The sequence below is a fragment of the Schistocerca gregaria genome, chromosome 2 (assembly GCF_023897955.1).
Source record: "Schistocerca gregaria isolate iqSchGreg1 chromosome 2, iqSchGreg1.2, whole genome shotgun sequence".
Classification (NCBI taxonomy): Eukaryota; Metazoa; Arthropoda; class Insecta; order Orthoptera; family Acrididae; genus Schistocerca; species Schistocerca gregaria.
In genome coordinates this window covers 40,258,250-40,272,095 of record NC_064921.1, presented here as the reverse complement: position 1 = coordinate 40,272,095, position 13,846 = coordinate 40,258,250, and the positions used below count along the sequence as shown (strand labels likewise).

The window sequence follows — 13,846 nt, the reverse complement described above, 5'->3', positions numbered from 1 at the left end:
CCCCGAAAATCTCAATGCTGTCATTTTTAATTTAAATCAGATTTCTGTTCACTGCTTTTTATGAATGCTTCAAGCTCAAGCACTTTGTTGTGAATACTTCATCAGTTAACTGCTAGGATTTTAATACTTTAACCTGTGCGGGACAGTTCTTTGCATATTACACTGATCCTTCTGGCCTCCTATTGTTATCATTCTGTGGACTGGATGGATAATCACAAAATCGTTTTTTGCACACTACACACAGTCAGCTACCTGAGTAGCAGCCTCTGCTGTGTAGTAAACACCTAACCCACCTAGGGGGACCATCAAGTTCTCAACCCAATGTTGCAAGTCCAGGAAGTCACAGCCTAGTTCATCATGGAACATTATCAGCCTCTGATTCAAGCCTTCCAGTTGACTCAGAATAAAGAGGGTCTCAATCAGTTATGGGAACAGTGGTGCAAATTGTGAGCTTTGTTTGAACTCTGTGCGCAAGGCTTGTATTCTCAACCTCCTCTGCTAGTTGCTGGAATGATCCAAATATGACCTTTGATCCCAGAAAACAGGCACAGTTTGCTCCAAAGTGTGCCAAATCTTGCAGTTGGTTGCATCCTGACCTCTCAATGGCTGCCAGAATAGTCTCTTCAACAAGCTGAATGAGGCTGCCAGTCACATGCACTCAGTACCTGAGTGCACATGGAATTCCTTTCCATCCATTGCTGCCATTTCTCTAGGGGGGGGGGGGGGGGGGTGTCTCATTATTCACCATATGTCTGAACTGCTGATGATTAATAGACAACTACCCTTTGGTTTTTGCCTCCCCTTGACACGAGACGCAACATGTTTCCCAACAGATCAAGTGAGTCACAGTGGCTCAGTTTCAGATTCAGTGGAAGAGAGCACATTTAACTTGTTGGTTGGGGGGGGGGGGGGGGGGGGGGGGGATGGGTGTAACATCCACAGCTGACAGCTACTGCTGTATATGTATGACTATCTGTCAAACTTTCAGTTTAAGGCATGAGAGTCATTGTGCAGAGTGTATTGTATAGTTTCCTAATTTAGTATTATAAATTAAATTAGTTTTATAATATGACTGTATGAATGTTATATGTATTGTCATATATTTATTATTTTAGCTTTATATTTCTGTATCCATTACCTAATACCTAAACTGACTTGTGTTATCTAAGGCACAAAATGCTATTGTAGGTATGTGGACCAATAACACTACAATACAGAACAATATTTGCTGAAGCCTTGGTCATCTGCAGGTCATGCAAGACTGATACATTCAAAACTATGTACCCCAAACTTGCCTCTGCAAGCCTCAGTACAAAAGGCATCATACAACAAAAATAATATGTACCAGCAACCTCATTAAAAACTTCACCAACATTAAAATGCAGTAAATTATGATGTCTCCATATACACTGTTATGAGAATATAACCACCTTTATACTGTAATTGAACTTATGGACGAAGTTCACTGTATAACAAAATACTGAACGGCTAATAAAGATTACTATTCTTATTATTCTTAAAACTTTCAATGCCACCAATACTCTCAATAGCTTCTCAGCGAACAATAGCCATGTTAAGCTACCCCACACTATGACTAAATTTATAATCCTTTATAAGGAAAAATTCAAAATACTAAATGGAAAAATACAAGGACCATCCAGGACACCATGGGAAGCAATGCCTTTCACCTTATTTTATTTTTCTCCTGCCTAAGTACTGATTTTAGTATTATCAATCGTTGTGTAAACAGCAGCACGTGAACGCCGAACGCGCTCGAAATGACCCATCTCTCTGAGTCATTCTAAGCAGTTGCCTGTGCAGCAGCCCAATCAAGACTGGCAGCACAACTGAAGACAGCCACGGTTATATGCTAAGTGATCAAATGTGTCCAAACATCTGGCTGAAAATGACTTACATGTTTGTGGCACCCTTCATCAGTAATGCTGGAATTCAGTATGGTGTTGTTCCACCCTTGGCTTTGATGATAACTGCCACTCTCACAGGCATACCTTCAATCAGGTGCTGGAAGGTTTCTTGGGAAATGGCAGTCCATTCTTCATGGAGTGCTACAATGAAGAGAGGTATAGATGTTGGTCAGTGAGGTCTGACACATGAAGTCGGCAAACCAAAACATCCCAAAGGTTTTATACAGGACTCTGTGCAGGCCAGTCCATTACAGGGATATTATTGTCGTGTAACCACTCCACCACAGACTGTGCATTATGAACAGATGCTTGATCATGTTAAAAGATGTAGTCACCCTCAATGAATTGCTATTCAATAATGGGATGCAAGAAGGTGCTTAAAACATCAATGTAGGCCTGTGCTTTGATAGTGCCATGCAAAACAACAAGGGGTGCAAGCCCCTCCACGAAAAACACGATCACGCCATAACATCACCGCCTCTGAATTTTACTGTTGGCACTATACACGCTGGCGGATGACATTCACCGGGCATCCCACACCCTGTCATTGTGTACCATGATTCATCACTCCGTACAATGTTTATCAACTGTTCAATTGTCTAATGTTTACACTCCTTACACCAAGCAATGTGCCATTTGGCATTTACTGGCATGCATGATGTGTGGATTAAGAGCAGCCGCTTGACCATGAATCCGAGTTTTCTCACCTTCCGCCTAACTGTAATAGTACCTGCAGTGGATCCAGATCCAGTTTGGAATTCCTGTGAGGTTGTCTGGATAGATGTCTGCATATTACACATTGTGACCCTCTTCAACTGTTAGCTACCTCTATCAGTCAACAAAAGAGGTCGGCCTGTATGTTTTTGTGCTGTACATGTCCCTTCACATTTCCACTTCACTATCACATCAGAAACAGTAGACCTAGGGATGTTTAGGAGTGTGAAACTCTTACATGCAGACATATGTCATGAGTGACATCCAATCACCTGACCACATTCAAAGTCTGTGAGTTCCACGGAGCAGCCCATTCTGCTCTTTCACTATGTCTAATGGCTACTGCAGTCGCTGATATGGAGTACCTGGCAGCAGGTAGCAGCACACTGCACCTCATATGAAAAACATGTTTTTTGGGGTGTCAGGATACGTTTGATCACATAGTGTATATGCTCGGTATTATCAAAACCACAAGCTTATCAGCAGCAGAACTGTATGGCAGTAGGTGGCAGCACAATACACCTAATATGAGAAACATATGTCTTTGGGGGTGTCAGGATACTTTTGATCACATAGTGTATATACTCGGTATTATCAAAACTGCAAACTTATCAGCAGCGGAAACTGTATGCCCTGAAATCTGACCACAAGTATGCAAACTACACTACTATATGGCCCAGAGTTGCACATGCACAAATCATGGGCTGCGACTCATAAATGCACAGGGGTGCCTCACAGAGAGGGCATCCCAGGGTGTTCCTGAGAGCTACAATGCCAAGAATCACTTCTCTCTCTTGGTTATCAGCAACTCATGTACGACTGATAAATTCAAAACTAAAGAATGTCTGGCTGCTGAGGCCAGACTGCCTGGCCTCAAGGCCAAGGACAGTGGTAATGTGTGTGAGAGTTGTGCTTGTGTGAATAAGTGTCTGTTTTCTACTTTGGAAGAAAGCCCTCTTGGCCAAAAGCCTAAATATATAGCAGTCTTCTGATTGTGCCTGTCTGCAACCCAATGTCTCCTTTATATGGTGAGTAGCAGTCTACCCTTTTCACAATAATGTTGTTATCCCATCTTGAACTTTACTTAGTTCTCATAGCACACAGATAAATGTGATTCTGGGATAAAATTGGTGTACTCATTTCAACATTAAGGAACCTGTGGCAGATAAACAACAACTGAAGTATTTAGCTCAAGTGTAGAAACAGCAACTCTTCCAAAGCACCATATTTTCTGCTAATTTTATTACTTTCATTTCAATCTTAGAATGCACAAATAGTCTGCCATAGCTGAATGACACAGAATTGGACATACAAAGTGCGACAATAAAGTAATGAGACTGATTTTCTTTGCAACATGTGGCAACCCTTTCAGGGTTGCATAGGCACAATATCTTTGACCTTGGTCTATAAGCTGCATCTAGTCCAACCAGTACATCGATGCAACTGCTCAGTCGTGAGTTGTGCAGTAATAAGTTAACACGTGTTTGTGTCTCTCGTCATGGAAATGGAACCGCATAATATTGCACAATGGCATGCCATTTCTTTTTGCATTAAACTGGGTGAAAATGTGATGACAACTTACGGTAAACTTCAGAAGGCTTTTGGAGAGGAGGTTATGTCGTGAGCTCAAGTTTTTCGTTGGTATAAAATGTTTAGTGAAGGCAGAACAAATGTTGAATACGAAGACCGCAGTGGACGACCATCAACCTCAAGGACGGATGTCAACTTGGCCAGGGCGTGTGAACTCGTATGATCTGATCGAAGATTATCCATGAAAATGATTGCAGAAGAACTGAACATCAATCGAGAAATGGTTTGTCTAATAATAACTACAGATATTGGTATGAGAAAGATTTGTGCAAAAATGGTCCCCAAAAATCTCACACCACAACAGCAAGAAACCCGGAAAAATGTGGCAGCCGATCTGTTATTGCAAATGGAAATCAACCCAGTATTGCTGAGCCATGTTATGACTGGTGATGAAAGTTGGTTTTTTCAGTACGATCCAGAGACAAAATGCCAAAGTTCGCAATGGTGCCCAAAGGGATCATCCAGACCAAAAAAAGCTTACATGTCAAAGTCAAAAGTGAAATTCATGCTTGTGTGTGTCTTTGATTCCTAGGGAATTGTTCGTAAGGAGTGGGTGCCTCCAGGACAAACAGTTAACCAATATTACTACAAAGAAATTTTAGAAAGACTTCATAAAAGAGATCACAGTCAGGAGGGTGAATTCTAGTGACATGAATGGTGACAAGTTCATAAATTCCTTTACCAATTTTTCTTAATGTGCTATGAACAGAACATTGGATGTTGCCAGTGTATGTAGCTCTTCAATAGACACATTTTTTATCTACACATTTGTACCTGTTGCTCTTCCATGCGTTCCTGTTCTGCAAGCTCAGCGTCTTCTTGTTGCTGTTCCAAATAGGCTAAGCTCCGAAACCGTACCACATAGTCTGTATAGAGGTCGCGCAGCACTGCCTCTAAGTGTTCAAACTCCTCCATGAAAGCAGGTCTGTAGTGAACAGAACAATAATGTTGCTAACAGTTGGATAAGAAAGGAACAAACATGGTAGCAAGCCATATAAGTAGCTGATAAATGTCACCCCATTGAGAAATCTTGTCATTCACCAAGAGGAATGATCAGGCAGGAGACATTAAATCAATCCACAAGATATGAGAGGTACACTTATCAGCCACTGCTGACAATTATCACAGAGAAATAGACTTCTCCCGCATATCCTACTTAGCCACAGGCATTATATGATTCTTGGCAGTATAAAGGTTATTATCCTCCACTATTCAGTGTCCTGCCAGTATGGTACTCCACAGTTACATAAAATTGTCAGAACAGTGGAGAAACGGAGCACAAAATACAAAATGCCTACAAGACTGAGACAACCTAATAAATAGGCCACTGTGAATCACAGCCTGTTGCTAAAGACACATCACAGACTATGATGGTGATGACAAAGCCATTGCATTTATAGGATTCAACAATCAATAAATCATGGTAACCCTTTTCTGTCAAAAATCAGGATACAGTTTTTACTTCTCTCTAGACCATATTCCCTGAAGAAGAGAAGAGCCAGCCTTCAAAAAACAATGATTAATGTGAAATTAACATTGTAGAGTGAAGGTCCAGAAATAAGATGGCCTGGGGAACTTGCAAGGGCTGGACACAACAACATCAAATAAAATGTGACGTGTTGTTGTTGTTGTCTTCAGTCCTGAGACTGGTTTGATGCAGCTCTCCATGCTACTCTATCCTGTGCAAGCTGCTTCATCTCCCAGTACCTACTGCAACCTACATCCTTCTGAATCTGCTTAGTGTACTCATCTCTCGGTCTCCCTCTACGATTTTTACCCTCCACGCTGCCCTCCAATGCTAAATTTGTGATCCCTTGATGCCTCAAAACATGTCCTACCAACCGATCCCTTCTTCTAGTCAAGTTGTGCCACAAACTTCTCTTCTCCCCAATCCTATTCAATACCTCCTCATTAGTTACGTGATCTATCCACCTTATCTTCAGTATTCTTCTGTAGCACCACATTTCGAAAGCTTCTATTCTCTTCTTGTCCAAACTAGTAATCGTCCATGTTTCACTTCCATACATGGCTACACTCCAAACAAATACTTTCAGAAACGACTTCCTGATACATAAATCTATATTCGATGTTAACAAATTTCTCTTCTTCAGAAACGCTTTCCTTGCCATTGCCAGTCTACATTTTATATCCTCTCTACTTCGACCATCATCAGTTATTTTACTTCCTAAATAGCAAAACTCCTTTACTACTTGAAGTGTCTCATTTCCTAATCTAATTCCCTCAGCATCACCCGATTTAATTTGACTACATTCCATTATCCTCGTTTTGCTTTTGTTAATGTTCATCTTATATCCTCCTTTCAAGACACTGTCCATTCCGTTCAACTGCTCTTCCAAGCCCTTTGCCGTCTCTGACAGAATTACAATGTCATCGGCGAACCTCAAAGTTTTTACTTCGTCTCCATTAATTTTAATACCTACTCCAAATTTTTCTTTTGTTTCCTTTACTGCTTGCTCAATATACAGATTGAATAACATCGGGGAGAGGCTACAACCCTGTCTCACTCCTTTCCCAACCACTGCTTCCCTTTCATGCCCCTCGACTCTTATTACTGCCATCTGGTTTCTGTACAAATTATAAATAGCCTTTCGCTCCCTGTATTTTACCCCTGCCACCTTTAGAATTTGAAAAAGAGTATTCCAGTCAACATTGTCAAAAGCTTTCTCTAAGTCTACAAATGCTAGAAACGTAGGTTTGCCTTTTCTTAATCTTTCTTCTAAGATAAGTCGTAAGGTCAGTATTGCCTCACGTGTTCCAACATTTCGACGGAATCCAAACTGATCCTCCCTGAGGTCTGCATCTACCAGTGACGTAATAAAGCAAATTTTGTCTGTAACATCTGATCATTTGCTGCAACATGTAAAAGGAATAAGAAAATCTAAAACTTTTTGGTAATTGCCTATGGCATAGAGCAAGAAATTGGAGATTTCCATGTACTGAATAATAATAAAAAAATGTATTTTACTAGCCACCTTTTCTATAACTTACCTGAATACATGGTTTCTCGGTTTGCTAATCCTCTTTGTCAATCTAACAAACAACTGGCACAGTGAGTAAGCATCAGCATAGAGCACTAAGCATATAATTAATAAGAAGGTAATTTAGTTAATACATAATAATTAGGAACCCTCAAAAAGAGACTAAGCATCAGCATAGAGCACTAACATATAATTCATAAGAAGGTAATTTAGTTAATACATAATAATTAGTAACACTCAAAAGGTATCATGATCCATAATTGCCTGCAGTTGTCAACTCCTTTGTTTATTTTTAGTGCTATTGTACAATTTCAGTTTAAGGCAATTTAAATTACACTAAAAGCAAATTATGACATGGTGTATATGTGGACAAGGAAAAAAAATTCTCAGATTTTTCACAAATTTCCTGATTAAAAATATGTTTTTCCCTGGGTGAAAATACTTATTCTTCTAGGTTAAAGTACACTTTCTCCGCATCATGTTACAGTATTCTTTCCCTCAGAACTCTAAAACTTATCAGCCCTTCGAATGATAAAGTTTCACCGGCATAGAACTCCCCGGCACTATAGGAAATCAAACCCAACAAAAAATAATACATTTTGGAAAGATATTTGATTTGCAGCAACATATACACTGCATATTTTCGTATTACAAAAGTACAGGGTGTTTATAAATGAATATTGGGGTTTTAATGCTTTATAATATTTATTACATTAAACATACAGATATAAATGATATGTCAAATGAAAGAGCAACTCAAACAATTGTGTTTGGCACCAGTGCGCATGCGCAGTGTGCAATGTTTCCGCTGCAGTCCGCTAAATAGCGGTAGTGGTGAAGATGGCGACTAGTGAACAGAAAGTGTATTGTGTTTTGCAGTTTGCAGAGACCAAATCTGTAGTTGCTGTGCAATGTGCATTCCAGCTGAAGTTCAATTGTGATCCTCCAAGTGATAATAACATTCGTAGATTGTATCATCAATTTCAAGATACCAGCTGTCTTTGTAAAGGGAAGAGCGCAGGACAATCAAGAGTTAGTGAAGAGACTGTTGAGCGAGTGAGAGAGTCGTTCGCTCATAGCCCAAAGAAATTAGTCCGGAAGGCTAGTCGTGAATTACAAGTTCCGTGTCGACTGTTTGGAAAGTGTTAAGAAAACGCAGACAACTATGTCTTTACCATTTACAGTTATTACAGGCTCTAAAGCCAGTAGACCTGTATTACATGCCAACTTTGCAAACAAAATGTTATTTCATGATGATGAAGATTTTTCTAGACCATGTAGTCTTCAGTGATGAATCGACCTTTCACCTTAGTGGGCATGTTAACACTCACAATGTGCACATCTGGGAGTCATAAAATCCTCACAAGGTGGTACAAATGCAGTGAGATTCCCTAAAGTGACTGTTTTTTGTGCCATATCCCAGTGGAAAGTTTATGGGCCTTTCTTTTTTAGTGAACCTACTGTAACTGGCACTCCTTACCTTGATACACTAGGCAATGGCTCTTCCCTCAGTTGGAAGAAGATGAGCCAGAGAACGTAGGCCGTAAGGGGGCCAATGACATGGCTTGCTTTGCATGGCCTCCACATTCACTCGACCTACATGCAATTTTTTCCTTTGGGGCTTCATCAAGGATTGTGTGTACATGCCTCCACTACCAGCAGACCTGCCTGAATTAAGAAACCGGATTGAAGCAGCTGTTGCTACAATCACTGAAGACACACTAATCAACGTTAGGGAAGAACTCGGCTATAGACTTAATGTATGTCGTGTGACAAATAGTGCCCACATTGAACATTTATAAGGTTCTTGGGAAAATTGTTTGAGCTGCTCTCTCATTTGACATATTATTTATAACTGTAAGTTTAATAAAATAAATATTATAAAGCATTAAAACCTCTATATTCATTTATAAACACCCTGTATAAATACGAATTCCACCAAACACAGCACGTTAGTTTCCAAAGCACTGAAATCAAGACTGTGATGTGTTTCTGTAACCAACTGTAGCTCATGTTACATTATCTCACCACCCAATGACAGCAGATGTTCAGAGCATAAGACACTTGATGTACTCAGCCAATAGTAATATCACGGATAAGTAGCACAAACACACAAATAGGAAAAGTTCACAGTTTTATGGTTTCATACACAATATTGGTCTTTTTTAGCATATGTCACCAATTAAGATCTATCAAACACAAAAGTGCTGGTAAAGTTTGAAATAAGCATCAATGGCTGGTCTTCTGGGCCCAAAATTTTTCTATGTGGCTGGTCCTCAAAGTGTTATGGTTTGAATGAGAGTCAAAGACTCTATGATCTAAGAAATTCATTGCACTGTCTCGTACGTAACATAATTCATCTTGTGCAAAAGGAAATTTACTTTGAAAGCAATGCTTTGTAAACCATTCACAAATTTTTCCGTGACCTGTTAGAAAGAGGTTCATTTGAGCAGTTGCCAGAGAGTGCCAGAAGACAGGCGCATGAGCATGTGCAGCTATGATGATGTAAAAAACGCACACTTGGTGTTCACTCTGCTCGTACACCTTTCATCGCATTTCTCTTTGGAGTTTCGTAAGTAGATGGACATCACACAACCACGGGTAGCAGTGTAATGAAGCATTTCCAATCAAATTTACATCCACATAGCACTGCAAAAAGCTAGTAAGATAGAATACAAATTTCTTGCAAAAAAAAATTTGTTTGTATACACCTGAACTAAGAACAATAAGGTTTTCATGACTTTATCAAATTGTATAAAAATTAACAAGATTACTAGTGAAACCTAGAAACTGTATAACTGGTAGTTTATATTCTACTCCAGGAGTGTCATTATATTGTATTTGGCAACTCGGTCACATCCTTTCAGCCATTTCATTGGGTTCACCAACATCAATAGAAAACACTGATTGCTGCCTGATGTGCAGCTGACTTACTACTGGCTTGGAATCAATTCGTGACCTGAATGTATGAATTCTGGCTCCTGCCCAAGTAGTCAAGGGCTTTTACTTTGGCTAACTGGACCCACTGTGGTATAAAAGTTTTGACTTACCCAGCATCTCCACTAAACAACACTGAGTTGTAACCTCCAAGTCCAAATCCGAAAGCTGGATCAGTGAAGTAACACACTTTGCAGTGAAGGTACAATTATTAAGAAAACAAAGGTACAACCCGAAGATAACTGGTCTCCCAGACGGAGAATGAAGTTATTTATACAGACACAGAATATTCCAGAGATACAAATATTATAAATATAAGATATTTCAAAAATCTACCAGAAATGAAAAATAACATACACTCCTGGAAATGGAAAAAAGAACACATTGACACCGGTGTGTCAAACCCACCATACTTGCTCCGGACACTGCGAGATGGCTGTACAAGCAATGATCACATGCACGGCACAGCGGACACACCAGGAACCGCGGTGTTGGCCGTCGAATGGCTCTAGCTGCGCAGCATTTGTGCACCGCCGCCGTCAGTGTCAGCCAGTTTGCCGTGGCATACGGAGCTCCATTGCAGTCTTTAACACTGGTAGGATGTCGCGACAGCGTGGAAGTGAACCGTATGTGCAGTTGACGGACTTTGAGCAAGGGCGTATAGTGGGCATGCGGGAGGCCGGGTGGACGTACCGCCGAATTGCTCAACACGTGGGGCGTGAGGTCTCCACAGTACATCGATGTTGTCGCCAGTGGTCGGCGGAAGGTGCACGTGCCCGTCGGCGTGGGACCGGACCGCAGCGACGCACGAATGCACGCCAAGACCGTAGGATCTTATGCAGTGCCGTAGGGGACCGCACCGCCACTTCCCAGCAAATTAGGGACACTGTTGCTCCTGGGGTATCGGCGAGGACCATTCGCAACCGTCTCCATGAAGCTGGGCTACGGTCCCGCACACCGTTAGGCCGTCTTCCGCTCACGCCCCAACATCGTGCAGCCCGCCTCCAGTGGTGTCGCGACAGGCGTGAATGGAGGGACGAATGGAGACGTGTCGTCTTCAGCGATGACAGTCGCTTCTGCCTTGGTGCCAATGATGGTCGTATGCGTGTTTGGCACCGCGCAGGTGAGCGCCACAATCAGGACTGCATACGGCCGAAGCACACAGGGCCAACACCCGCCATCATGGTGTGGGGAGCGATCTCCTACACTGGCCATACACCTCTGGCGATCGTCGAGGGGACACTGAATAGTGCACGGTACATCCAAACCATCATCGAACCCATCGTTCTACCATTCCTAGACCGGCAAGGGAACTTGCTGTTCCAACAGGACAATGCACGTCCGCATGTATCCCGTGCCACCCAACGTGCTCTAGAAGGTGTAAGTCAACTACCCTGGCCAGCAAGATTTCCGGATGTGTCCCCCATTGAGCATGTTTGGGACTGGATGAAGCGTCATCTCAAGCGGTCTGCACGTCCAGCACGAACGCTGGTCCAACTGAGGCGCCAGGTGGAAATGGCATGGCAAGCCGTTCCACAGGACTACATCCAGCATCTCTACGATCATCTCCATGGGAGAATAGCAGCCTGCATTGCTGCAAAAGGTGGATATACACTGTACTAGTGCCGACATTGTGCATGCTCTGTTGCCTGTGTCTATATGCTTGTGGTTATGTCAGTGTGATCATGTGATGTATCTGACCCCAGGAATGTGTCAATAAAGTTTCCCCTTCCTGGGACAATGAATTCACGGTGTTCTTATTTCAATTTCCAGGAGTGTATAATGGCTAGTGGTCAGGTTTCAACAAGCAACCTACAGCACACCAGCCAGTTACACTAGCCACTACGCAACACTGGTGGCAACTTACAGATCTCTGGAACTAAATCTTGCCACTGCCCCTATACAGAGCGGCATTGGTGGAACCTCACATTTTGGTGTGGACCTTGCCGTTGGTGGGGAGGCTTGCGTGCCTCAGCGATACAGATAGCCATACTGTATGTGCAACCACAATGGAGGGGTATCTGTTGAGATGCCAGACAAACGTATGGTTCCTGAAGAGGGGCAGCAGCCTTTTCAGTAGTTGCAGGCGCAACAGTCTGGATGATTGACTGATCTAGCCTTGTAACACTAACCAAAACGTCTTTGCTGTTGTGGTACTGCGAACGGCTGAAAGCAAGGGGAAACTACGGCCGTAATTTTTCCCGAGGGCATGCAGCTCTACTGTATGGTTAAATGATGATCGGGTCCTCTTGGATAAAATATTCCGGAGGTAAAATAGTCTCCCATTCGGATCTCCAGGCGGGAACTACTCAAGAGGACGTCATTATCAGGAGAAAGAAAACTGGCGTTCTGCGGATCGGAGCGTGGAATGTCAAATCCCTTGTTCGGCAGGTAGGTTAGAAAACTTAAAAAAGGAAATGGATACGTTAAAGTTAGATATACTGGCAATTAGTGAAGTTCGGTGGCTGGAGGAACAAGATTTCTGGTCAGGTGACTACAGCGTTATAAACACAAAATCAAATAGGGGTAATGCAGGAGTAGGTTTAATAATGAATAGGAAAATAGAAATGCGGGTAAGCTACTACAAACAGCATAGTGAACGCATTATTGTGGCTAAGATACATACAAAGCCCACACCTACTACAGTAGTACAAGTTTATATGCCAACTAGCTCTGCAGATGACGAATTTTGCACAGAGCACAACTTAGTCATATCTAACACTTGGTTTAAGAACCATGAAAGAAGGTTGTATACATGGAAGAACCCTGGAGATACTAAAAGGTATCAGATAGATTATATAATGGTAAGACAGAGATTTAGGAACCAGGTTTTAAATTGTAAGACATTTCCAGAGGCAGATGTGGACTCTGACCACAATCTATTGGTTACGACCTGTAGATTAAAACTGAAGAAACTGCAAAAAGGTGGGAATTTAAGGAGATGGGAAATGGATAAACTAAATGAACCAGAGGTTGTACAGAGTTTCAGGGATAGCATAAGGGAGCAATTGACAGGAATGGGGGAAAGAAATACAGTAGAAGAAGAATGGGTAGCTTTGAGGGATGAAGTAGTGAAGGCAGCCGAGGATCAAGTAGGTAAAAAGATGAGGGCTAGTAGAAATCCTTGGGTAACAGAAGAAATATTGAATTTAATTGATGAAACGAGAAAATATTAAAATGCAGTAGGCAAAAAGGAATACAGACTTCTCAAAAATGAGACCGACAGGAAGTGCAAAATGGCTAAGCAGGCATGGCTAGAAGACAAATGTAGAGGCTTATCTCACTAGGGGTAAGATAGATACTGCCTACAGGAAAATTAAAGAGACCTTTGGAGATAAGAGTACCACGTGTATGAACATCAAGAGCTCAGATGGAAACCCAGTTCTAAGCAAAGAAGGGAAAGCAGAAAGGTGGAAGGAGTATATAGAGGGTCTATACAAGGGCGATGTACTTGAGGACAATATTATGGAAATGGAAGACGATGTAGATGAAGATGAAATGGGAGATACGATACTGCGTATAGAGTTTGACAGAGCACTGAAACACCTGACTCGAAACAAGGCCCCCAGAGTAAACAACATCCCATTGGAACTACTGACGGCCTTGGGAGAGCCAGTCCTAACAAAACTCTACCATCTGGTGAGCAATATGTATGAGACAGGCGAAATACCATCAGACTTC

The 13,846-nt window shown here is 41.8% G+C and overlaps 1 protein-coding gene across 3 annotated transcripts in view; it reads right to left on the bottom strand.

Moving 5' to 3' along the window:
* Nucleotides 1–13,846, bottom strand: part of LOC126336281 (clusterin-associated protein 1) — a 141,534-nt gene that overhangs the window by 55,620 nt on the left and 72,068 nt on the right. For all 3 annotated transcript variants that reach the window (XM_049999802.1, XM_049999800.1, XM_049999803.1), the window contains one exon: nucleotides 5,004–5,154. In XM_049999802.1, coding sequence (XP_049855759.1) covers nucleotides 5,004–5,154 — 151 coding nt within the window. The remainder of the gene's footprint in view (nucleotides 1–5,003; nucleotides 5,155–13,846) is intronic.